Source organism: Pterocles gutturalis, unplaced genomic scaffold (assembly GCF_000699245.1).
Source record: "Pterocles gutturalis isolate BGI_N339 unplaced genomic scaffold, ASM69924v1 scaffold40952, whole genome shotgun sequence".
NCBI lineage: Eukaryota > Metazoa > Chordata > Aves > Pterocliformes > Pteroclidae > Pterocles > Pterocles gutturalis.
The window spans coordinates 14,212-41,696 of record NW_010109194.1 but is presented as its reverse complement, the minus strand read 5'-3'; the positions used below and the strand labels follow the sequence as shown (position 1 = coordinate 41,696).

Below are 27,485 nucleotides of genomic sequence, written 5' to 3'. Positions count from 1 at the left end.
ACTCTTCCCTAGCTCTATTAAAATAAACAGCCAAATATACTACAATAAATTAAGAAATACCTATTTTTGTAAACTTTGATCAAAGACTAAGGTGTCTAAGATTTTCTCTGAATTATCTTCACATTTTTCAAAATATACTTAACTTGAAACGTTTTTAGATCATGTTCAATTTGGACAGAGTGCACATCATTTTGGATGAAATGGTGCTAAATGGCTGCATCGTGGAAACAAACAGGAACAGAATTCTCGCCCCTCTGTTTGTGCTTGATAAAGTGGCAGAAGGCTAGGAAGATGCAAGACTGCTAAAGCATTTTATAAAAGATGATTAAACCATCAAGAGCATACCAACAACAGTTTTCTGATGTCATAAGACCGACTTATGCAATAGTCCAATTAGTTGGAAAATACTTCCTGTTTCTCCTATACCCTACATACCTAATGGAAAGATGCAGCTACACATAAAGTGGAACTTTCAATTTCAGATGCAGCTTTATTAACCCAGCAAAAGTCTCCCTAGAACAGTCAACATTTTTTTAAAACTGAGGATAAAGCAATGGGAACTTACATGGCCATCTAGGTATTGCTGTGAATTACATTGCTTTGTTCCAGACCTAGGAGAAGACAGAAAATATGGAAATATAAATTCAAACTGAGTTTCAGTGCTTCCTTTAAGCACCAACTTTTTTTTTTTCATACAAGTGTACAGTAAATTAGTAACTTTTAGGACCACTTTTAAACTAGATTAATCCTTCATTAATCACTCCCTTTTCCATGTAAGTCATGGTTACAAAAGAAATGTAAAATAACAGAAGTATAGATGTATTTAGTATTCCTGCATACTATGTAAGTTGTAACTAGAAGTATTTGGCACTTAGTTATAACATTAATAAAAGATAATTACAATCAAAAAAAGTTTGATCATCTTTTACAGTGTTGGCTTCATAAATTACACAAAATCTTTTCTATTTTGGCCCACCAGTGTATTTTTTTCCTTTTGTATATTTTATGCATGCATCACGATTAAAACATTTACAAAAGATGAGTAACAAAAGACATGCCAGTTTCTAAGTACCAGCTAGGTACCAAATCAAATCTTCCTTCTCATGTAGAAGGACGTAGCTACACTAACTTGTATTCACAGGCATACAACATGCCGATTCATACCTGTATACTACACTGTCAGTCACTGAAGAGTTAGCAATCTGAGCATACTTTCACTTACCTTTCTAGAATTAAAGTATCTGGCTCCTTCACAACCTGCACACAAACACTAGGTATAACTCCATATTTAAAGAGCATATACTGAGTGAGCTGTACATGTGAAAGCATGTAATGGTCACTTCTAAATTGCACCTAGAAACCACGGTCTAAGAAGCTGAGAGTGGTGTTATGTGCGAGAATAGTCCACATAGCTTTAAAGTAACAACACATTCAGCAAAGCAAGTTCACATCAGAGCTGGAGCAGATACTTGTACAACAAGGTTTATGCAACGTCTTGTTGAAGCACAACAGTCATAGGAGTGGAGGGTGGTGGAGATTCCCCTTCAATTTTGCATTGGCAAAAAATTCAGTTACGATGCCTGTAAAGTCCTATGAATAATACTCTGAAAAGAAATCTGGCATCAACCTGATTTATATACTGCGTGAGGCAGAATCTTTTGGGAAGCCCTCCCTCAGCAGTGCTCCAAGAAAAGATTGTTATCAAAGAGAACTAGCACAGAACAAAACTTACCACGCAGATTCAACACTAATCGTTTTTTCTGGTATCAAGTACTTAAATATCTTTAAAAGAGATATTAACATCTTGCCATATCTTACTGTAAGCTACTTTTTACCAATACATACCTCACCACATGTTGCAATCAAGACAGGCCCTCCATCTCAAGTAAAACTGAATCAGCTGCATTGTCTGACCCAGTTTTTATTCCAATGTAATGAAGAACTATAACCTCAGGTCACATGGGCCCACTGAAGAGCACCAAAAACCGCCGTATGCAGTGTTACCGCTACCAGACTAGTTCTTAAAAAGTTGCGCTGGGCAATTTTGAATAGATTTGGTAACAAAGATGAGTTTGTGAGATTAATTACTGCTATGTAGTTCTTTTACACCTTGAAAAAAGTATGGTACACTGTTCGGAACATGTCCAGAGATTTAATAGCATCAGAAGTATAAATGAAGTATTCAGAAGAGACAGTTTTATATGTTGCAAACATTTTAATGATTACTTTCGAGCTTACACATTGGGTGTCCTTTTTAAACTTCAAACTGCAACAAGTTAAATAAATGTTTATAATATACAAAGAAAATACAACCAGAAAGTAAAACTTGCTTTAAGTGTGCCTTGCACTAGGAACCAGTGTTTTTTAATAGCTTTATTGTTGAGCTGCACAAACACACTTAAGGATTTGATCTTTATAGCAGGGCATTTCAGAAATCAAAATATATTCCCACTTGAAAGAAAAAAGAAAAAAAAAAAAGTTGTGCATGATTATATGCAAAAACCCACTAAAATGCTCCAATAGTGCAGGCACCATTAAAAAAGAAAAAGCTGGAGATGCTCATTAACTCTAAGTTTTAAGGAAGCAAGTTTCTGACCAGTTAGCTTAAAGCCAGCAAAACAGGGATCAGTGATGGCAACTGTAGTGTACAAGGTATTAAATGACAAACTTTACACAAATACACTGTTAGAAATTTATCAGTGAACACTGAAAATCTGATGATCTGTTCTTTGGAACAGTCAAACAGAACCACCTTAATTTCCAGTTGTGCAAGCCCTTGAAGCATCACACAGTGTTCTGTGCCAATTTCTTGCTGGCTGTGTAGTTACAAGGATTTGTCATTAGCAGCTAACAAACTTATTCCACATGTTCCTAAAGCCTCACAGGTGAAAAAAAAGGCAACTCTCATCAGAGCACAGCGTGGAGATCATATTTTTTGCACACAAACACAAGAGGCTTCGCTAGTATCAAAAAATACTTTCTCATGTCCCATATTGCAGTCAGCAGCTCAGTTGAGATGGAAACCTTTCTCCATTGTAGCAGCTAGCAGACGCTCTCTCATAATCTCCTCGGAAGAATACTCAGGCAGCTTTAGGTAATGCACACATGTATTCACAGATGGGTAACTTGCATCTGTGGCATCAACCTGAGGAAAAGGACGAACATGTTTTACTTTTGTTGTTCACAGCACTTGATATGGAAGTTAAAAGTTGTGATGTCCTCTAATTCATGGCACTTACTGCATACATAACACCACCAGTTGTCAAGAAACAGTGGCATCAGGAAAGCTACAGACCAACTTACAAATATATTTACTTCATATGTACATTAATTCTTTTATATTCAAATATGAAGTCAGAGAATAGACCTGAAACAGAGGTTAGTACTGAAAGCTTACTATAGTATCATAAATGAAAAACAAAAATATTTAAAAAAAAAAAATCAGTGTTATTTTTTCATACAGCAACAATTACATTCAGAAGCCAAGATACTTGTTTTGAAGGGGAACCCGAAGAAGCCATACCTTGCGCACAACAGTTAGCCGGGGATGTAGGTTTGCCAGTCCTCCTGGTGGGAGTGTTGAACAACCGGTGGTGAACTGGAGAAAAGCCTTCCTTTCATCTGAAGACATACCACACAAGACTCTCACAAACCGAAGGAATCCAGGGCTTAAAATAAATTAAAACAATTAGTTATGATAATATTACAAAAGAATGGTTTTTAAATTTCCTTTAACTTGAGACAATACAATTACAATCTTTAGTCACATCTAAGCAATCATTGTAAGATTCTAGTGCCTGTTCAGTATTGAGTTAAGAATTAAACATCATAAAAGCCATAAAAATACTTCTTTAATCTCCTTGCTGAGTATTACACAGAAGAATATAGGTAAATAAGAACTTTCCTCCATACATATCTTAGAGTGTTATTCGGGTATCTTGTATATGAATGGGTAGAGAAATAGAGCTCAAACCCATTCCCTAAGAAGAATTCCACTGACTATAATCTTAAAACTTACTGACTATAATGTTAAAACATTTTCCTGTACCACTTCAATTTATAGATGATTTCCATCCTGTTAAAGACCCTCATGTAAAAAAAAATAGGAAAAAAAAAGTAACAGACTACAATGTATCTTCAAGGAATCCTCCAGATACCACTGCTTTCATCCACACCAGCCCAGGGACTGAGGAAAGCACAACCTCCTGAAACACGCCCTCAGGTATCAGGCACTGTAATCTCAGCTGCACACAGCACCTTAGACTGATTAGGATCCTCCAGCGTGCTTATACTAACACAGTTCCAGAGGTAATTTGTATGTTATTGCTATCAAACATGACAAGCAGCAAAAAACCCTAAACCCAATAAACCCCAACACATCAAAACCACCTCCTGATAGCCAGTGACTGGTAGATTTATTCCCTGCGTAGTACATTTTCAACTTACACTTGAAGAGAAAGAAATAAAGGACATGTAACAACTATACCCAACTGAACACTAAAAATGAAAGAAAGAACTCTAAAATGCTATTTTTAATAGCCTGTATTAGTTAGCTGCCATTACATTTCCACTAGTTGTTCACATTTTAATATTTAAAATTTTTTATCCTCTCTCATCTCAAAAACACCAAATACCTTCTAACCTATCTGCTGGAATATACATGGTTATTTAACGTAGTTTTAGACAGTCACTTGCTCTTCAGTGATCACCAATCCCATCCAATTTGGCGTCTTCATCTAATGAACATTCTGGACATTTTGTCACTTAACATATCTTTTAGCTACTATTTTAAAATGTCTCAGAATATAAGTACCTATCTCGTGTATATCCGAGTTTAGGTTCAGTGTAATTTATGATATCCTCAGCTGCCCAAGAAGGCGATTGATTTCCACAAAGAATCATCTGAACTTCTTCATGGCTGAAGGAACTTAGCTTCTCCATTGGAAAGACTCTGTTGAAGCCATCTTTAATTTACACAAGACACAGTTACAAAAATGAGTCAAAAGAATGTTTACAAAATAATATCAGCATTTCTATTATATTTTAATCAAGCCAGAATCAATCAACAGTTTCTTAATTAAGGTAAATAAAACCTCTTCAATTTTAAAAATGGCATAACAAATGCAAAGGTGTTATCAAATTAGTATCTTATCTATTGCAGTCTTAATTTGTTTTTGAAAGCCACCACTTTAAACCAGTACACCCTGAACACCAATTAGTCCGCGTAACTGCATATATATTCTGCTACATTTAAAATTACCTCTGAATGCCTCCATCTGTTTCTGTATACCAGTATGCATGCAGAAGTCAAACATGAGATCTACATATTCCTCTGCATTATCCATTGTTACAGTCTGCAAAGACAACAGATAAATACTGTAAGAATTCACTCTGCATTAAAGTTACTGCTGAGACAGTAAACTGTTTAAGTTGTAAAGGTAGGTTGCTTCCTTACCTCATCTTCACCACCTGGCTTGAGATCCACAGCTGTAAACCCATATACTCTGGACGAAGGGCAAAACTGAAAATTTAAACTTCAAAATACAAAGAGAGTTACTAATTGCAAACAAGTGCTACTGCTTTTGCAAATACACCAGATTTATAAACTGCACCCCACACACCCAAAAGCATCTCACTACACTTCAAACCATTGTTTGTGGATTACTTTGCATATACATGAACAGTGGTGCCACAGTACAGAACTACAACTAGTAACGGACTACATAGATAATACATGTTTCAAATCTATGGTATGCACATCTGTGTACTCACATTTTAATTGGATTTGATAACCACTGAAAATTTGACAGTTTGAGATCTTTAAGCTATCAGCTTCAAAACTACTCAAACTTTGATTCAGTCCACAAACTCAGCAAATCCTTCATGTTAATTTCCAGCACTAACAGTTACAGAGCCAGTTAACATATTAGGCACTCAGGCCCTTCAATGGTGCTACTTGCTTTCTCTCTGGAACAAGCCATGCTGAAGTCCACAAAGCCATAAGCAATTACTGAATTCTGACTATGCAATCCTTGTGGCACAACGTGATTTCAACAAATAACACATAACATTAATGGTAGAAAAACTACTGTTGTTTCGAAAGAAAGGATTTAAAGCTACAAAAGATGACATCCTGACACAAATTTACGCAGGTATGAGCAGTTCTATGTCTCTAATGTTTGCTAAAAGTTAGCACACATTCTGTTTAATGTGGATTCAAACACTGCACTGTGTCTATTAACACAATCTGAAATTTCAATGTCCTCTTTAACAGCTCTCCAAAAAACTTGATAAATTTCAATAGTTATCACAGCAAAAAAATTACTGATTCACACTTTTCCAAAGGTCTTTACAAGTTTCTGTATTTGTGTGTTTCTAGAGAGTCATACAGAACTGCAGTGCAGCCACATTTAAGTTTAAACATTAGGAAACTGAGCAAGTGAGAAGAGAAAATCCTCAAACTAAGGAACAAGAATATAGCTACAGATGGCAAACTGGATCTTGCTTAATTTCTGATGATCCCCCCTTGCAATGATACTATTTAAAATGAAGAAATCTTCATTTTTAATTATATGTATTTGTATCTAACACAACACTGTTTGCCTATTTATAAATTAATATGAAACTCTTACCCCAAATCCTCTATGCTAAGTGGGGGCCCCGAACCTGATGGATTCTTCAGCATTAATTCCTGTAGTTTTGTGTTCTTTTCATCTTCTGACAAACTTTTGTTGCTTAAAATTTGACGCCTTTTAATTGCAAGGTCCTTAATTTCTTTTAGAAACCTAGCTCTATGTGGATTTACTAATTCAAAGTCTTCCCATGTTAAAATTCCATTAAACCAGGCAGGAGGTTTAGGTTTTGGTGGATCAAGAATAAATTCTGATTTGGAGTCTTCTTCCAGACTTCCTACTGACAAAGAATCATGCCCTTCTTCCGTAGAAGCCTCTGACTGACTTTCAGTACAGTGCAAGTCTCTGTCACCCTGTGATTCATATATCAACTTACTCATGTTACTTTTAATGTCCCCCATACACATGAGTTTAAAAAAAGGCTTAGAAATGGGTAAATCCACAAGTCTATTGTCCTGAATGCATTTAGCCAAGAAAATTCCAAGGAAATGAAAGAGTTTGGTTATTCTTTCAAGTTCATCACTATCTTGTGGGAATGGTGCTGTGAAGAGTCCACATGATCTCTGTACATAGTAGCCGGGGGGTTTCAATCCACCACCAATATCAACCTGATTTAAGAGAGAGACAAAAAAAAAGTTGACATTGTTTAGCTTATTATACTCTACTTCTCTGTTAAGAAGAGAACAGGTAAGAAAGCAAACTGTGGAGCAGAATGGTCATTCTTGACCATGATGAGTGGATGCTCACTGAATTTGTTCCTCCCTTCCTGGATATCTCATTTTTCTTTTAGACAGGTACTCAGTTTAAAATGCAAATTGAAATATACCTGACGAGACTCATCATCTGGAAAATCATCATCACAAAGCCAAGCTCCCAAATCTGTCCTCTGAAATTCTGCTGCCACCAATGCATAAAATTCCAAGGTAGGACCCAGGCCTGTTCCTTCCTCCCCTAAAAACTCAACCTAGAAAAACAAGGAGTGTTAATAATACAAGTAAATCCTGGTGAAATGTTCAATGTTGGTTATGGAACCGGATATTCAATATCCTGGCCAGTACATTAGAAATAGCTATCTAACCTCGCTCTGCTAGGCAGATATGCTTTACCTCTAGAACAGATTTTCTGTCTGCATGAATCTGCATGACATTTTCTGCCCATTCCATCAAGGATTCACCTCGCGGAACTTTTACTCTTTCATGTTTGAGCCGTCCAACTCTGAATTCTCCTGGATCATCACGTCGCACTGTGCTTGTGGTCCTTGTCCGTTCAACAGTGGCTTCACGTCTATTCTGCAGCCATACAATTGCTCTGGAAAAAAACAAATCAGTTGGTTAAAACTTAAGTATCTACTAGCATGAAAACTTGGAAGAAAAAGTCTAGTTTTCTGGACCATTTTTCCATAGTTCACTTTTTCCATATTAAAAAGATTTAAACTGATGTCTTGCACGACAATACCTTTTCTTCTCTTCCTTTTTCTTTCTTTCTAAATGTCTCATTTTACACTCTTCATGAGGCATTTCTACTGCATATTAGGCACAACAGTAATTTTTGCAACTCATTCTCTACACTTTTCTTCCTCTTTGTAAAACAAAAAGAAAAAAAAAAGCCAAGAAAACCCACAAAAAATAATTCTTCTTTTTCATTACATAAAAGTAAGCTGGGAAGAAGGTTTACACTGTCTACATACTCTCAAGGTAATCACTGCTGCAATCAAAATATTAAGGATACCTAAGTAACAAAGCACTTTAGAGGGTACCCTTAAATGTTTTAATGTCTGGTTTTGTTATAGCTTCATTATGCAGCTCATATTAACTTTCACAATAGCAACTTTTTGTTAGATTCTGTCTATTTGTCTATTTTTCTGTCCAAGATTTTAGTGGATTAAAAATAAACAGACCAAAACAAAGAATCACCAGACCAATGCAGGAACTAGAAAAACTAAAAAGATATGTTCTTTGGTCTATGTTTTAAAAAAAAAAAACATTTAATTCACTTTTATTTTCAGATGTTTTTGACTTTGTTTCTGACTCCTTTATGCAATGAACTGCAACCCAGTCAAATTACTGCCCAACAGGATAACCTAGCTACAAGTACACAAGCAAGTCTTCAGCTAAAGTTGAAAAATTAAATTTCTTCAAAGGAATTTCCTGAAGAATATCAAACAAAAGGTAGGCTACGCATCATAAACCTCTATATAATGAACAACAAATGTTTCAAGCATCCAAAAGTCTTTCAGAAGTTTTCCATCTTCTCCACTTTTTTCTACTATTCAAAATGCTTTACGTCTGGCAAGCAAAATCTGTCTCATTAGGATAAGGTCCTTCTGTGAATTAGCAGTTTAAAAAACTATTACTTTTTTTTAAAAAAAAGAGCAGTCTTAATTTTTTTTTTTTTTACCTTGATGCTCCAAATGCTGTGCATGTGAAGTACAACTGTCTTGTTTCAAACGGAATTAAGAAAGGACACTTGCTTGTTAGCTGCTCACACCAGTCTGGCAAAGCTCCACTTGCTAGTGCCAAGGGTTCCTGTAGTTTAATGCAAGCGGGGGGGGGGGGAAAGTGCTTATAATATTAGATTCTGGATGTCCCAACAAGTTTGTAACTAAGTACATAGACACCCAATACCCCCAAGTACAGAGTTTTCACCTCTGTTTGAGCAAGTTACTTCCTTCTCAGCAACTGCCACTTTCTTTTTTTTCCTTTTAAATGCTATGAATGAAAAGTACAGAGTTTCTAGGATTCAAGAATGCACACATGGTGCTTTGGCACAAAGACACTAAAAGCTGTGTAGTAAATCTCTGGGATATGTACTACTCAAAGCACTGTGGGGAGAACTGAGTATTCAATTACCTGGAGAGAATTACTTCTGTGTTTTGCCCAAAAATTATTAGATACTACCTCCTCAATACCAGAAGACAAAATAAACTTGGTGGTAGTAAAGATGATCCCCACTTGAATATTACTATAGTCCCGTCTAAATTACAAGTATAGTAAAAAAAGACTGAAGAAATTATTAGTACAAAGATATTCAGGGTGCCTGCATAGCCTTTAAAAGGACACAAAAAAAGAAAAATTTAATGACTAATTAGGGCAACTTACCTTTAATGAAAAAAAACTTCACAAAGTACACAAAGGCTGAGAAAGTCAAGAATCTTCATCTTCTTTAAATCTTTGTTAATGAAAAAGTACTCTACTGAAGAACTACATTTTAAAATTTTCCTTTTAATACATCTAACTGACCTAGTAGCAACAATACGTTTTCTAAATGCTATTTTTGAAAGCTTTATGTGCAATGTATAAACAATAAAATGTTTGTGAACCCTAAGACAATTAATTGCTTTTGTTACAATATCATCAGGCAGACATACGCTACGTTGTAACATCGATGTTTAGTGCAGAAAAAACAAATTATTCTTCATACCCAAAAGACACAATTCTATTACAACTTTTTACTGTTCTTACAGAATTTACTCATTCAAAATATAACAAAGTAAATACTGTATGAAATAATTCAAAAGCCAAAATAGCAAAAAACCTAATCATTTCAAAGTAAAGACGACTAAACAGTCTTAAAAACAATATTACATATATAGATTGTGCAAAATACATTAATGTAATACCTCAATCTGTTGCAGAATCTTTGTAGTAATTTTTTTGCTTGTGAATTCATCTGGTGGAAAGTTAAACTGAGGATGCTCATCTCCTTCTGAAAATAATCAAGAGAAATTTTTTCCTTTACTTTGTTTTCATTAAAACATTTAAGAAGCTCTGCTAGATAATTAACTTACCTTCTTGAGAAGTTCGTGCTGTGTAAGGATCACTGGCAACTATATACAAAATACGAAGTAACTGCAGAACATCTTCTACTCCACAGGAGTTCTGCCCACTGCCTGCTTTGGCCTGAGGTTGTTCCTTTGCCAAACTAAGGATATCAGAATTTTGAAGAGCAGAAATGGACCCTTGACTTAATCCAGACTTTGATCCATGTTCACAAAAATCCTGTAAAAAAAGAATTATTAAGAATGAAAACTGCGTGTGTTACGATCTTCAAGACTGCGCACTCCAAATTAATGACTTGAAAAATCAGAATATACTGTGCTTAACCTCAACACTTAGTTAAACTGTGGATGATTCAAATGTATTTTAACAGGACTAAATTTAAGAGAAAACATTAAAAAAGAGAGCAGCTAAAACTAGACTTGATATTGGCACGTGAACATTCAACTTTCCTATCCACATCATACCCCTCCTCCACAAGAATCTTTAAAGCTGCAAAACAAAGCACACGGCCATTCACAACAAAAAAAGTTTGGATGCAGACATATACCTTGTATGCAGCTATGAGCTGGGAACAATTTCTGTTTTTCCTAATACTTTTATTAGTGCCGGTTAATTTCCAGTGGCGCAGGAAAGCTGAGTCTGCATTCTTCTGCAGGTAGGTTATCAAGTCATTCTTTGGTAATTCATCAGTGCCAAGGTACTGCTCCACATGCTCTACTGACCAGCAACCCTACAACAGGAACCACCAAATGTTGGGTTTTCCTGATTGTAAAGTCTTGAAGATTTCACATGCATTACATATTATTTTTTTTTTTAAGGAGCATGCATTTACAATATACTCACACATACCCTTTAAGTAATTGAAAACTGTTAGTTTTTTTTTATGTAGCATTTCAAAAATAGCAGTAAGATTGGTTTTGCTTTTGCTTGACCAGCCATAAAGACATAAAGAAAGGCACAGAAGTCTTACCATTTTTCCACTTTCTTTCTCTTTATCAGAATCCTTCATTTCTCTGTACATGATTCTAGATATCAAAACAATGAGTTAATATTTCATTCTCATAGCACAGCCTCTAAATTCTGAAGTTACACACTGACTTGTTAGACACCAATGACATTTAGATAACATGATGTAAAATAGCAATAGCAGCTGCTCTTTGCTGCACAGAACATCTGGGATGCCCCAATGCAAAGTTCTTAAACTCATATTTAATTTTCATTATGTCAATATTTATCTTGCAAAGTGTTTATGTTTCATTAAGTGAGGTTTGAGCAATCAAACAACCTTCGTAGTGCAAATTTCCCAAACCAACTTTAGCTTCTTCACTAGACACACACTGAGTCTTTGAAATTTTGAAGCCCTAGGGTAGTTTGCTGTGTATTAACTTAGGAGATATGCACATTTACAACTGTTTCTCATGCTTTCTAACCAGAAAACAGTTTTGTTCTAGCACACAAATTTTGACACAAGGCAACTCAGAAAACAGGTGCAACACACAAGCACTGCTGAAATCTGAAATACAAAGTTAAAAAAACTGCAACCACCTTATTGCACTTCTTGCTTTCACATAGCTTAGTTTTTAGTATTACAGAAGTTACATTGGTGTAGTAAATGGAAAATACACACAATCACAGAGTCTTACAATTTCTATTACTATAAAGCTAGCAAGGTCAAATTCAGGTAGAGAGAATAGCTGAGGTTGGAAGGGACCTCTGGAGGCCAACTCCAATACCCCTGCTCAAATGTTACAGAATCATACAGAATCATAGAATGGTTAGGGCATGTTTAAACGGAATTTTCCATGTTTCAATTTGAGCCATTTTCTTCTTGTCCTTTCATTTGTCTCAACAAAGAACAGTCTACACTCTGTCTTCCCTAGTTTCTCCCATCATGTATTCATACACATTGGTAAGATCCCCCAAGCCGTTTTTTCCAGGGTAAGCAGTCCCAGATGCCTCAGACTCTCTTTGAATGAAAGATGCTCTAAGCCCTTTAATCACCTTAGCAGCCCTCTGCTAGACTCACTCCACTGCCCATGTCTCTCTTGTACCGAGGAGCCCTGAACTGGACATAGCACTTCAGATGTCTCACCAGCACTGAGCAGAGGGGGAGGATCACCCCCCTCAACATTCCTAATGCAGCTCAGAATGCTGCTGACCTTCTTTGCTGCCAGACTCCATAGCTGGCTCACGTTCAACTTTACATCCACCAGGACCCTCAGGGCCTTTTCCATCAAGCTGCTTTCCAGCCAGCTGGCCCCCTGCCTGTACCAGCACATGCAGTTATTTTTCCCCAGCTGCTAGACTTCATATTTCCCTTCATGGAACTTCATGAAGTTCCTGTCTCCCCATTTCTCCAGGCTGATGAGATCTCTCAGAATGGCAGCAGAACCATCTGGTGCAATAATGACTCCTCCCACTTTTGTTTTGTCTGCAAGCTTGCCAAGGGTCTGCTCTGCCCCATCACACAGTTCATTAACGTAGATGTTAAACAGTACTGGACCCAGTACTGACCCTTGGGGTACACCAGCTGGCCTCCAGCTGGACTTCATAGCAAAGACCACACCACCTGAGCCTGGCAGCTCAGGCAGTTTTCAGACACTATCTCATCCATACTTTATTAGTTTGTCAGTCAAGAAGAAAATGTTGAAAGCCTTGATAAAGTTGAGGGAAATAACATCTGCTGCTTTCTCCTCATCCATTGAGCTAGTGATCTTATCACAGAAGACTGTCAGGTTGGTTAGAGCCTGTTTTCCTTTTCATAAATCCATACCAACTACTTCCAATCACCTTCTTCTCCTTCCTTGTTTGAAAATGGTTCTCAGGACTATTTCTGTCACCAGGGATGAAGGAGAGGGTGACTGGTCTGGAGTTCGCTAGATCCTTCTTGCCCTTCTCGGGGATCAGAGTGATATTTGCTTTCCTCCAGTCCTCAGAAATATCTCCCAGTCACTATGACCTTTCAAAGACAATCATAGTGGAGAGCTCCTGTAGGTGCATCCTATTGTGTCCCATGGACTCATATGTCCTGTTTAAGTGTTCCCTAACCTTTTGCCCTTCACATTCCTCACCAGAATCAACTCCAAATGGGCTTTGGCTTTCCTAACCCCATACGTTCAAGCTGGGACAATGTCTCTATATTCCTCCTGATTCACTTGACCCTTCTTCCAGCACCTGCATTCTTCTTTTTTTATATTTCGAGATCTGTTGGGAGTTTCTTGTTCATCCATGCAGGCCTCCTACTGCCTCTGCCTGACTTCCCACACACTGGGATGGATTGTTCTTCAGTCTGGAGGAAGTAATCCTTGAAAAATCAATCATCGCTCCCAGAGCTCTCTTCTCTCTAGGACTATATCCCCATGGGATTCTTCCAAGCAGATCCCTAAACAGACTAAATTCTGCTCTCTTGGTCAATTGCTTGACTTTTCAAACATTAACAGGTCATAGTGGAGCATTACAGGTTATAACTTTTTTCTTTTGTACTAGCTTTAAAAACCAATAAGAACATCTTGACATACATGCAAGAAAAAACAACTATAGCATTGCTTCCTACAGAGGAAGAAGAAAAAATTAACATTGTTTCACACCCATTTCCTAATCGGTCAGCGTTTTCTACAAGGAGTAACAATTTGTGAGCTTACGTGTATGTTGGCTCCCAAATACGTCTAAGTTTGTCAGATTTCACATTGCCATTACAGGAAAGCTGTAACAATTTCTGTACATAGTAAAAGATAGTAGATCGAAAGTTTGTTAGGGGCAGTTCTACTTCTCGAGTTGTTCCAAGACCCGAAACTTTCAAGGTAAGTGCTAAACGTGGTGAAGGCATGCACTCAACCTCTTCCAAGAGTTCTGAATGAGGTGTACCTGCATGTGAAAAACAATTTGAGAAGCCATTAATATTAAATATATAATGCATGACAAGTTGGCTTAAACATTAATAAAGTTTCTCAATAAGAAGTGCGAAGACTTCCTGCACACACGCCAAAGACACCATAGAATCATAGAATGGTTAGGGCTGGAAAGCACCTCAGAGATCATCTAGTTCCAACCCCCCTGCTATGGGCAGGGACACCTCCCACTAGACCAGGTTACTCAAAGCCTCACCCAGCCTGGCCTTGAAGCCAGATGATACTGAGTTCTATGAACTATATGTAAGGGCTATAACTGCAGCACTTCTTCATGTGAGTAACACCAAGAGGAATATCTAAAATCTCTATTGATTCTTACATCTTGGTAACACCCCCTTTAATATTTTCACAGCACGTACATTCTTTTTTTTCATACACAGTATCTTCCTGTTGTAATGGCTCCTTTCAGTTAATCAAAATCAACAGCGGCTTGCTTCCACATAAGCTACACCTACATATTCCTTTCTGTAATGAACACTGACTACACCCACACTGCTAAACAAGAGTGAACTAAAGAGGACGATCGGGCACTATGCTGCTAGAGGTACAGACTGCTCAAATACTGTACTAGCTTTCCTCTTGCCTCTGCTTTGGACTGTTTCAACAAGCCCTCTGCAATCAAAGCTATTCTGGGTAGCTCAATACACAGATTATTTGCTGCAGGTGGAACCAGACATCACAGCAAGAGATTTATCACTAATCCAGGTTAAATTCATGAGGATGCTTATTTTACACAGCACTTAATTCACTTTTCCCTCAACAGCGCCTGGACCCGCAGAGAGAGATGAAACTCTCATTCCAACAGAGAAAAGCCACACAGCCACAAAAGCATGTTGCACAGGTTAATGATGATAGGTTCCCCAGAGCCCAATGGATCCTTAACAATGAGTCTCCATCCTAAAGCCAGATCAAGTATTACAAACGTCTTATTGACACACCTGGTGGAGGGATTTCTAGGTCAGTTGTCTGTTGAACATTAGTACGACCAGGTCTTGGGTCAAAAGCAGGAACCAGAGCAGAAAACTGCCGTTTCAATACGTAATCATCATCCCATGTTCTTCTACGGCCTCCTTTAGTTTCATACTCCTCTTCCTCCTAACAAAAACCCAAAACCAACCAAACAAACAAACAAAAAATGTAGTTGTTTTTTAGATTCTGCTATAAAGAATCATTTGAACAAAACCTGAAAAGTTAGTTACAGAACACAGCAGTCACTGTATTCTGTAGTCAGCAGTCACTAAAATTGACACAAAAGATATCAAAGCTGACACATAACAGTATTAGTTCCATTTAACTGGTCAAGTAGGAATCAAGATTATTATCAAAACCACAGACATAAAGAAAACATAAATGGGCTAACCTTACAACAGGTGTATTTACAGTTTCTGGAAAGAATTAAACTTTCCATGAAGCACCAGAACATAGGGAAATACAGAGTATTGTAGACAAGCAAACTTGGTGCAGATGTTTTGTGTATTCCACAAACTTTGGAATATCAAAGATTCAAATAAATCAATAGTGTTAAAATAAACACATTCACTTCTCAGGAAACAAGAAGTCTTTTTTTTAAAGTGTATACATATATTCATATAAAATGAATACACATTTTAACCAGAGACTAAATCAAATACTAAAATACCGGAACTATTACGGTGGGGAGAAATCTAATTTTCAATAAGCATTCACAAGTATTAATTGCTTATGACTTTTCTACAAGCAGCTTTTAATTTATTCAACTCCTCATTAAGAAGAATTACACAGTGTATCAGAGGGAACAGGACTGGAACCCAAGAAAGGAAAATTTTCTTTTCCAGATCTGATTCTTGTTTTGTAATCTTAAGCAAAGAGTAATTTACCTATTTCTGCTTCTTCCCATGAACAATAGTAGTAACTCCATAATTTCTGAAAAGTGATCAAACAACTACAAACTAAGGTTATGGTTTGCACTATAGATCCACTTAAGCAGGACTGGCTATTCCTAACTTCATAGCTTTGTGCAGAGGTGAAATAAAATATTTACTAATGTACTTGAGTTTCTATTAAAAGCATAATCACAGTAGGTTCCAATGCTAAATATTTTGGTTCAAATGACTAAAAGTTTGCTTATTAATTACAAAAGGAAGTTTCTATACTTCCATAAAACAACATTTACGTAATAAACATTAAATTTTCACTAGTTAAGTCTTACATTTGTCCTCTTACATCCTACAATAACCGTTCTGATCACTTCAGTGGTGATAGAAAACCAAGCTCTATTCGAAGAATTAAAGAATGAAAATGAAAAGCCAGAACTCATAATAATGTAGGCAAGACTCCTGCAGACTAAACTGCTGGGTTTTGTCTTGCCACTCCCCTCCAACCCCCCCTTTTTTTATAACAGACATTTCCTCTGGCATACTTAATTATGACAGTTAGCTTCACACAGGCCAGAACCATATCATTACAAAATTCACCAGCTTAATCACAAAATTATACCATTTAAATCAGCCAGTGAACACCATTTCTACTGCCTGTCAATTTGCTCCCAGGCTGTTTAAAGTGTTAATCCTGACCTAAAAGGTCCCAGGGTGTGCTGGTATTCGAAAACATTTTTCTCTGGAGTAAATGTTGAAGACAGTACAATTAAATTTGTACGGAAAGGGGACTGTCCTGTTAGCTGTCCTGTCTAGTGAGGCCTTGCAATTTTATCACACCCATTTGAATGCATGCGAAAACAGCTTTCTTAATACTAAAAATATACGCAAGAATGGGGAAAAGGGACAATGAACTGTCTTTGTATTCAGTTTGCAGCCCCCAAAAAGTATAACATGATTTTAACTTTAGCATTTCATTTGGAGTCTTAATGGACAGGTACTCCAAACTAATAGTCCGAAATCTAAACACATTTTTTTAAATTAATGCAGATTATAGCCAGGACTCCATATTGCCTAAAAAAATCTGTGGATTTTTAATACATCTGTTAGTCAATTAAGATATCATCTATGCTATACTGTACCATAACTTCCTCATATTCTTGATCTTCCTGGTTATCATCTTCATTTTCATCATCTTCTTCATCTGGTTCAGGTAGATCCTCATCATCATCTAACTCTGCCAACAGAGTACTAGCTCGGCAGCTATCAAGAAAATCTATAATACATACATATATTTACATACAGAACAAAAGCCAAGAACAACTTCTAAAGCAAAATTTTTACAATTAAAGAAGCATTGAGAAGAGTGAAAAACAAATCTCACTGAAACAAGAAAAAGAGAAAACTAAAACATTGCTTATGGCATAATAAAATTAAAAGCTGCGATAAAAGCATACACATGAAAAAAAGTCGAGGTCTAATCAATAGCATAACTAACACAAGCAGCACGTAACATTTGTATAATTAGGAATGATCAGCAAGAGTGATGAGCTTCTTATTTGCTTATATCAAACATTTTATAATTACACTTATTTGAAATTACAAAAGATCACCAAAAAATGGTACACAAATGTATACTGTCTGATTCTATGTCTAATTAATTTTAAAAACAGGTTAGTGATGTAATTTCCAATGTGTGGCTTAGACCTAAAATTACAATGTAAATGACATTTAAAATAAACATTTAAGAGTGATATTTTTAAAGATTCAATTGCTAATTATTTTCTGTAACAAGAAGCTGAAGACAAATACAAAGTTCAATTTCACCCAGCTAGTACTAAGGCTTAAAAACTAACCCCCCAAAAACCAGAAAAGAAGTTCACAGCAATCCAAGGTGGACTGGGATGAACCTTTGGACGTTTACATTTTTCTATACACACATAACATCTATACCACCCAAACATCCTTTGAATTGTTGCCAACACCCCAACAGAAACTTTAACGTAACTCTATTTGCCCAGTAGTTTATGATACATTTTAAGACTTGTCACTCAATCAAAATATCAAATGAGACTTAATTAAAAGAATCAAGGGAGATGGCATATGCAGGTATCTTAATCAACCACCTCCAAGCAGCTCATTCCAACATCCATTGAAATTAACAGTTATTTTTCAAGCAATTTCAATGGGCAATAAAATAGAACACAATCTTAATCCAATCAAATTTTAAACAGATCAAGTATCTTTTCTTTCAAGAACATCTCACAGTCCAAGAAACTTGACATCAGGAAGTATTTTCCCATATCTAGCCCAGGTTTTTCTTTACTTAATTTTATCACCTTGATTCCTAGATATTATCAATCTAGTTATCTAAATCTTCTTTCATAGTATCCACATCCCCTAAATAAGTTCTGTCCTAATGCCTGTTTCTAGCATATAGTGCCCATGTAACTCTGGATTTTATTCCTCAAATAATACAATTCCATTTTCCATGTCATCTTCATTTCTGTGTTCTTTCAATTTTTTTGCAATTACTATTCTGGTATTGAGATACCTAGAACTTCATACACTATTTTAAGTATATAATGTGACTAATGGTAGATGCTTTTCAATCACCGAGTAACACAAGGTACCTCAGACTGAGCACGTAGCATGCCTATACAACACAATGAGAAATAACATTTTGATTTTAATTAGAGGTTCATATGCAAACCGGATACTAAACTTATTTCATTAAGGAGAAGACTAAGTGCCTAAACTATACTATAAATAATAACAACATGGGATAGAAACTGCTGAAAATAAAGACCTGAAAACATCGGAAATACTAGTATGTTAACATTATTTACTGCCTCACAGAACTAGTAACATATGAACAGCTCAATTTTCAAATACTTTTCAGTAAATAAACTAGTACATAAGAATATCATAACAATGGGAAAAAAGAAAAAATCATTCATGGGAAGTCTGCTTATGTTCATTTAAAAATGAAACTTACCATATAAAGAATATTCTGCCTCCTGACCTGTATCGCTCTCACTAGATGTTGATGTTAGGCTAGTAGTTAGAGTATTACTAAGCGACTGACCAACAGATAAAACTGTAGTTGCTGTAGCTACATTGCTGCTGCTAGTAACACTGGATGTAGACATGGTCACTGTTGATGTGGTACCAGTTGTAGTCAGATTAGGAAAACTTTGGGCACCCATAAGAGGAGAAGCTATAGATAAAGATATGGTAAGATAAAATAAATGATTTGATGACTTGAAGAGTACAATTTACATGCATGACTCCTGTGTTGAAAAATATATTTGAGGTTGAAAAATTATCGGATATGTTATTTTACAATAAGAATAACAGACTAAAGGGGAAAGGTTTCCCAGTGCACAAGTGCACCCTACAATGCAGATACTCACTTCTGAGCATATTCCCTTGCATACAATTAAAACAAATAATTTTATTCAATAAATCCCCAAATCCCACAGTAAATTTGAAATTACTTCATTTAAATTTTGACACATGAAAAGTATTTCTGTTACTCCAATACTGTCTCTGTCTTTAAGCCTAAAATGTAATTTAACCTCTAAATGGCAATATAATTAAGATTATACAGGGAAACCAGTTTAACTATATATAAATGAATTGAGAACAGAACATAAGACAAAAGTGAAAAAACTGGTGATTTTTGTGCATTTTTCTAAACTTCTTAAAGCAGCTCTGACTTTTGTCTTTCATGTAACTATTAGGACTTATGTTCATGACGGGCAATAAGCCCGAGTTGGCAGTACTGCAAAACATGTGACTTAACACCTTACTTATATGTTGGATGAGTTATATAATTAATTTTCAAAATAAGCAAGCAACAACTAAGAAGTTACTCTACTGCACATTCAAATAAAACACAGTAAATGCATTTATTTAACAACTGAAACAGACTGAATTCACTGTAAACTCAATAGAAAGAATTCCAGGTAGTGTACATAACTGAGTATAAGTTATGCAACTGCACATTTACATACCAATGTTCAAAATAGTTTCTCACATGCTTATTTGAGGGGTCACTTTATGTTTTTCAATCTACCTTTTCTAAAATTTATCAAATGAAAGTGTTGCAGCTTACAAGTAAACATTTTCATTCTTGCAGCTTACGTAAACCAAGGCACTGCTTTCTTAACAAAAAAAAAAAAGGAGTAAATTTTGAATTTCAGACTATTATTATGAAGGTTTGCAAAGGTTACTACCTTGAAGAAAGATATAATATAACAAAGGTTCTTCCCCTAGGTGCATTTGGTAGCTTTTTGAGAAAAATAAGTGTTAGTGTTTCTATTTTTGTTGTTTGTCGGATACTACTTTTTTTTCTCCTTCGGAACATAAGTAACAGTTGGTAAATAAAAATATAAAAACGCAAACAAAATACCAGCAAAGGTGACCCAAACAGGTACAGTGCTTGAAATTATTTCTAGGAGTGAGGAGGGAGAGAGTGAAATTTTAACTTAGTGTTGTTAATAAGCCTATGCTCATCTCTATGACAGCATAGAAATCTTCAAAACAAAGGGTTTTTCTTTTGTTTAAGAACTTGAAAATAAGTTGTTCAGTATTCATATCTTCCACTCACTTCTAATTAATTACAGTAAACTCTTTGCTGTTATAATAAACAGGAAAAGCCATTAAGTGTCAGTATTCGATTTGCTCTGAAGTCAATAACAAATCGAAACTGGCTACCCTAGACACCACTTAACTCCTAGCAAATATTGATGTTTTTAAATGCAACCACTACAGCAAGTCCAGAAAGACTTGCTAATCACTAATCATTATTTTAGAGCTGGCTTTTTGGGTTTGTGTTTTTTGTTTGTGGGTTTTTTTTGGTCAGTTTGTTGGTTTTAAACCCAGACAGGCCAAAGGAAAATAACAAACAAAAAAAACCCCAAGCTTTTTACAATGGTCTAATAGAACTTTTGTGAGACTACACAAATTTAGTCTCTGACCTCTTTTTGGGGCACCCATGCCCATTTAAAGTTTCTATTTGTATAAAATGTTATAAACATAATAATTCCTAACTGAGGGATAATTTTAAAGCATTAATATATTTTAATATCAATTCCAATTTTTAAATTTGCCACATTCTTATTTCCAACTTTAACACTGTATGATATCAAGCATTCATTAAATCTGTTACACAGGTTGTTGAAATATCCTACTGTGTTTTTCAAAGGTGTTCTCTCTCCCCTCAGCACTAAACTATTTCAGAACTAGAGGCACTATCTGCCTAAAAGGAGATCAATTACTGGAAATCTTCCCCTGAGTATTTTATTTACACTTTTAATGCAGGCTGCAAATGTTCTCACTCCCCCCTCCCCCCACTATCACAATATGAATGTAAGAACACACAAAAAACCTCCCCAACAAAAAAAGAAGACACTATTAAAAAAATTAGAAATATTAAAAGCAAATACCACATTTTTAAGTAAGGAAGCAGAGAAGTCCTAGAAAACCATGAAAGCATAACAAGAAATTGAGTGCTTCTTTCTGGCTGGGGTAATTTTACTTTTTCTAACTTGCCTACCTCATGAAATGCAGCTCTCCAGTTAAAATATGATCACCATCACTGAATAAAATACCTAAGAAGGCTGGTTGAGTAACAACTCTGACAGGAGAATGCTGAAAATTCAAAAGAGTGAACTCACAGGAACAGTTTGACAAATCTAAGCCTTAATGACCATACCATCTCTAGAAAACATACACAGTATTGGAATACATTAAGGTATTCAGCCTGATAGAATGTACGAATCTACTAAAATTTCATTATACTGCAGTTTACTTTTTTCTTTCTACTGTTTCCTTAGTTCCTAAGCTCAGACACTTCACAATATGCACAAACTGCCTTTCCCGAGGAAAAGTGAAAAAAATAACAGAAATAGGCAGATACAAGGTATGCAAAATCTACACAGATCAGAGAGTATCCTACATTAGTTATTATTGCTAGTCTTCCAACCTCTTGATCTAAACCATACTCTCTCTCTTCCTAAACATGTAATAGACATAAAATTATTTTCTATTTGATGGGTACCACAGTGTAATCCGACAGCATAGGGCAATGCAACACTTTGCAGCTGACATCAACTCTGTGAGCTCTTCAGGAGTTCTACAGAGCAGCCTTGACCTTGTGTGTACCTAAGTCCATTTCTCTGTCAGGCCAACACAATCCAAACTTCTTCAAGTCTAATGAAAGCCAAAGAAACAACAAAAGCTTCAACCGAAAATAAACATAGCTTACTTACTTGCAGTACTCATGACATTTCTTCCCAAAGTATTAGTATTGTTATCACTGCTACTTCGGCTTAAATTCATGTTGTTTGTGGCATTGGTACGTGCTATGTTTGCAACTCTTCGCACAAAGGACTCCAGGCTGGAAGTTTCTCGAGACGATAAGTTAGGAACACTCGCGCTGGAGCTCATTGGTGCCCCAGCAGCCAACAAAGAACTGACTGAGAGTCTGTTACTTGCTGAGGAGCTTAGAGGTCGTTGGGAAGCTGCTTCTTTATTGGTCAGTTCGGAGACTGAACTCACGTCAGGAGAGCTTACGCTAACAATTCCCATGGATATTGCACTGGACTCCCCAGGAGCACGTATCGAGTTATCAGGACCTAACTTCCTCTCTGCATTTTCATTTCCCATGTCCGCTGTTAAGGTGCTGGTGCTTGCACTGGAAGATGACCCTACGTCAGCCTGAGGCACGCTATCAGCGGAAGACAGAACAACAATTGGTTCATGGACGTCAGTGCCTGAAACTATATTTTGCTCCATTACACTTTCTGATCTCCGCTCCATTTTAGTCGAACCCAAGCTGATGTCGCTGCTACTGGCCACGCTACACACAGAACTGCTGCTTCCTTTTCTACTTGAGGAGCCTGCAGCAGCAGTCGTCTTGTCTGGACAGTTGTTTTTCACCAAGCTGCTCCATGACTGCGTTGTGCCTGAAACAGTGGATGAAACAGGTTTGGGTGATGCCGCTGAATCAGGGTCGTACCCTGGTGCAAGCTTGAGGTCAAACTTTCCTTCTGCGCCCATACGGTAAGAGTTAGAGCCACCAGCATCCCAGGTGACATCAATCCAGCCTGGAAAGGGACAGGAGTTTGTGAGATCCAGCAGAAAGCAGACAGGAGCGTGTCAGACAGTAGCTCCACAACATGGGATCAGCATGGGCTGCATGACTGAATTAATAAAATCACTAAATAACCCTTAATGCCAGTGAAAAAGGAAGTGTTTAAATTTAAATGATTTGGTATTTTAAAATGTTGCTAACATTGAGGCAACAAGCATGATCAGCCTCTACCTCCAGGCTTCTAGAATCCAGCCAAAAGTAAAGTTTCCTTCAGGAAGGAACCTGACCTACTAAGATCTCTCAAAATTTTATTATTAGATTTTCTAATAATAGAAATTTATACTAAAATTTATTAGCATAACTTTATTAACATCTGTCAAGAAATTACAATACTTGTAAAGATATTCTATAATGTTTTTCTTTGTTGGATGCTTGTGGATAAGCATAGTTACCTGACAGATGACCCTTTATGCAACTGATCAGTTTGAGATTTCTTATTCTTGCCCCATAAAGTGAAAGAACTAATTTATTGATATTGAGCTTTTTAGTTCAATAATTTACAGACTCAAACATTTCTTATTCATAGGAAAAGCCTTATGGCAGTCAGGCAAGGACTACTTCAAGTAAGATTTAAGGGCTGCAAAAAGAATGTGGATCATAGAATGAAACTTAGTACTGGGACCAAAACAACACTGAAAAGAGATGCTAGTCTTCAATTCCTTTATTAAGTGACTATTTAGAGTACTAGTATTCAGTTAAATGTAATAAATCCACAATAATGAGTGTAACATGAAAAATTAGCTAACTAGGACAGGAATAGGGGCAAAACAATTTATTTTTGCTTGGCCGAGTACGTACCACAGAGTCACATAGAAAAAATCCTTCTAGTATTTCTTACTGTATGTTAACTGTAACAAAACCTGGTGACACTATTTTAATTAATATACATTTTCCTTAAGAAAACAAAAAACTCTAAAGCTCAGTCATCTTCTGGAACCTCACAGAGAAATTCAAAACAAGATATCAGATCCAGATGTACATACATATTTTTTTTAATAAAAATGAAGAAAGCTAATTTGAAGTGAAATAATACTTTCAGTACTGTCAGATGCACTTTTACCTTATAACTATCCAAAAGTCATCACTTCTAAACCAAAACAGAAGTTCACAAGCAATTTTCTATTTAGAAATATCACTCTGGAAGAAGAGTATTTAAAAATGGATGAAGTTTTCAGATATAAGTAGACATCTCATCTCCATATGAGGCTTAGATCCCATTAGTCTTGTATGATTTTACTCCATCTTCAGGAGTTATATCTGAGTAGCTTCACGTCACTAAACTTTTGAAGGGTAAAGCTGTGAAGCAAGTTTGAAATTTTTCCTTTCTACAGTTTATTTGCCTTCCTTATCAAATAAAAAAAAAAGTTACACACTGTAGTTAAACAGTATCATTTTCCCCCTTTACAAATATCTGAACAGGGTGTTTTGTAAAGCATAACTAAATAATTGTTCTTGTTTTCTATAGTCCCTTTCCTTAAAATAATAATTATAGTTTTAAATATACACAATTTTAATACATATTATGTACCTGCAATCTTATTGCTCCACCATTACAGCCCTAAAACAACTCAAGATTTGTCTAAACTTGTGAATAACAACAAAAAAGTCAATGGGATACTATTTTTAAAATTCTATTTGAAAGACAACTGTGACATGAATAAGAGTCTGTTGATACACATTTCACATTGTTTGGCATCACCATTTGAAAAATGAACCTCAATTTCACCTATGCTTAAATGGGAAAGTTTTACTCGAACATAAGAACAAAAGCACTGATTCAGTAGAGTACTACTCACCAATAATACCTAAAGTCTTCAAAGTGAGAATGTAGCTATGGATACTGTTGCATCTGATAAGAACAATGTACAGGTGATGGAAGAATCCCCTACAAGCTATACTGAATGGCTTAAATGAGATTCAAAGTTTCAGAACATTGTAAGACATTGTACTTTCATAACTTCTCCATCATTTTGAGAGCTGACAACTCAATAAACTAGAAGAAATTTTAAAATCTGTCTAAGAATGAGCCTAAGAGTGGCTGAAGACACTTCAGAAACAAGGCAAGTCTTGTATTCCACAAAATAGGGTAAGAGGGGGGAAAAAAGTGGAAAGCATGTTCAGCTGACAAGCTCATCACCTCTTCTGCAATATCTTAGCTTCCTGAGCACTGACGTCCCTGGCTGTTGCAGATTTTTTTTTGCTCCGTAAGTTAATTACTTTTCATGCTTTTAATTAAAAAAACAACTTGATCCCAATGAAGCTAGCAAGGTAGGAAAGGTACAGGATACAACAAAAGTCAAGAAAGTTATTGCAAATGCTAAGCTAAAAGAAATGAAGAAGGTAATTATAGATTTTGCAGGCCCAAAGCTTAATTAATCAGTTAGCATCAATTACCTTCACATACGTTTTCTTCTTTGTAACAGACATCTAAATAACAATTCCGTATTTTAATTAAGTAAAGCTCTATAAATGTTTCATTTGCAGCAAGAAATTTTTTCATGTATTAAAATGGAATTTCACAAATGGACCATGACAGTTGTATTATTTGAGTTCCTTCTCCCCAAAATATTTAAAATTTTGTCAACTTCAAGACACTACAAAAGAAATATTTAATGCTACCCACTCCACATGAACAAATTATGCTACAGACATTTACAAATTCAGGCCATTTGTGCTCACCGTTATGCAATTCTCCTGTAACAGTGCCTTCACCTTGGGGGCTTCCATCCTGATCTCTCCATTTCCAATCAATTCCTCTGATTACACGAGCTCCTGGAACCATATATTTCAACACCTGAGAACGGACCAGACGTCGCTGCCTTCGCAGATTTGCTTCAGCTTCTTTAGCAGCTTTTCCTACAAGAAATGTAAATTGAAATTAAAAGACTTAGAAGTACTGAATGGGGAATAATTTTGAGCTTGTTTCTCAGCAAGTTCCACTGTAAAAGTTAAGCTGCTTTTTCACATTGTTTTTTATATTGTGTGTTCATTAACATTTTAAGAGAACAAATAGGATGTATGCATTCTTTTTCTTACCTAGCTGATCTTCACATACTCCATTCACAGTGCCATAAAGTTCAAATCCAGACAGGGAGAGGTAGTGTGTTTGCCCACTGGCATTCTTTCCCATCTGTTTTATTCTAATATGTCTCCAACCTTGTTTCTCATCTTTTGGAGGATCTAAAGGCCACGTTGCTGTAGATCTTTAAATTTATTAGAAAGGGGGCATGGGTGGGGAACAAAAAAAAAAAAAAAAAGAAAAAAAAAGAAAAACCAAAAAACCTTAGTAAATCAGAACACTTCCAAGCAAACAAGATACAGAAAACCTATTAACACTAGGGACAAACTCTGGATCAGTACTGGTGTTATTATTTTCTAAAAAAAATATAAAATGCAAAATTTACAAAAATGGAAAAGCATACATGCCATTATGCAAATCATATAGAGACCTTACAAATCACTTGTGTTCCAGCCCATCCTTGATAATTTAGATCACCGACCATTTCTTTATATAATTATGTTATTACACCTACAGCACACGTTAAATTAGTCTACAGCCAAGTACATTTTTAACTGAGCTCAGTTTTATAAGAAGTGATAAAATACACTGACATACCCTGGTTCATTGAGACTACAGTCATCAACATGAGTATACAAAGTAGTCCAGTTCTGTCCATCCTTAGATACCTGGAAAACCCAATTTCTGAGAGCAGATCGTCCATAACCTCGAGCATGGCGCAATGTGTAAGCTGATGGTATAACCCAAAGGCCAAGATCTATGGCAAACCAAGCATTCTTATCATCATTAGTATGACAATTGAGAGCTGAACTGTCACGGCTTAGGATGTCTTCTAAACGGCCATAAGGCAGATTTCTTCCTTCTGAGGATGTAACCACTACTAACCCATAGGCTGCTGGATTTACCCACTCATACGCAGTTCTATATTAAAAAGAGAAATGTACTTTTAACTATTACTTACATTAAAAAAAGGTATCATTAACATTTGACATTTACCGTAAATTGTATAATACAGCTGAGTTTATTATAAACAAAAAAGATCAACATAATTTTAGATATATAGAAAATTTTAGAGATGTTCCAAACATTACTACAGTGGTTTAAAAAAACCCAAACCAACCAACAAAACAAC

The 27,485-nt window shown here is 36.0% G+C and overlaps 2 protein-coding genes across 2 annotated transcripts in view; one reads left to right on the top strand and one right to left on the bottom strand.

The window, feature by feature from the left end:
- AP4S1 (adaptor-related protein complex 4, sigma 1 subunit) overlaps positions 1-287 on the top strand; it is a 14,909-nt gene extending 14,622 nt beyond the window's left edge. The window contains exon 5 of the mRNA XM_010072902.1: positions 159-287. Coding sequence (XP_010071204.1) covers positions 159-287 — 129 coding nt within the window. The remainder of the gene's footprint in view (positions 1-158) is intronic.
- Positions 288-2,195: 1,908 nt separating this feature from the next.
- Positions 2,196-27,485, bottom strand: part of HECTD1 (HECT domain containing E3 ubiquitin protein ligase 1) — a 38,684-nt gene continuing 13,394 nt past the window's right edge. Inside the window, exons 18-38 of the mRNA XM_010072901.1 lie at positions 26,951-27,274; positions 26,371-26,537; positions 26,014-26,190; positions 22,451-23,287; positions 19,171-19,392; positions 17,315-17,448; positions 15,258-15,414; positions 14,053-14,275; positions 11,382-11,436; positions 10,959-11,141; positions 10,420-10,630; positions 10,252-10,337; positions 9,030-9,157; positions 7,739-7,940; positions 7,459-7,596; positions 6,633-7,240; positions 5,456-5,534; positions 5,261-5,354; positions 4,814-4,964; positions 3,524-3,668; positions 2,196-3,145 (exon numbers count right to left, since the gene is read on the bottom strand). Coding sequence (XP_010071203.1) covers positions 3,008-3,145; positions 3,524-3,668; positions 4,814-4,964; positions 5,261-5,354; positions 5,456-5,534; positions 6,633-7,240; positions 7,459-7,596; positions 7,739-7,940; positions 9,030-9,157; positions 10,252-10,337; positions 10,420-10,630; positions 10,959-11,141; positions 11,382-11,436; positions 14,053-14,275; positions 15,258-15,414; positions 17,315-17,448; positions 19,171-19,392; positions 22,451-23,287; positions 26,014-26,190; positions 26,371-26,537; positions 26,951-27,274 — 4,459 coding nt within the window. The 3' untranslated portion in view covers positions 2,196-3,007. The remainder of the gene's footprint in view (positions 3,146-3,523; positions 3,669-4,813; positions 4,965-5,260; positions 5,355-5,455; positions 5,535-6,632; positions 7,241-7,458; positions 7,597-7,738; positions 7,941-9,029; positions 9,158-10,251; positions 10,338-10,419; positions 10,631-10,958; positions 11,142-11,381; positions 11,437-14,052; positions 14,276-15,257; positions 15,415-17,314; positions 17,449-19,170; positions 19,393-22,450; positions 23,288-26,013; positions 26,191-26,370; positions 26,538-26,950; positions 27,275-27,485) is intronic.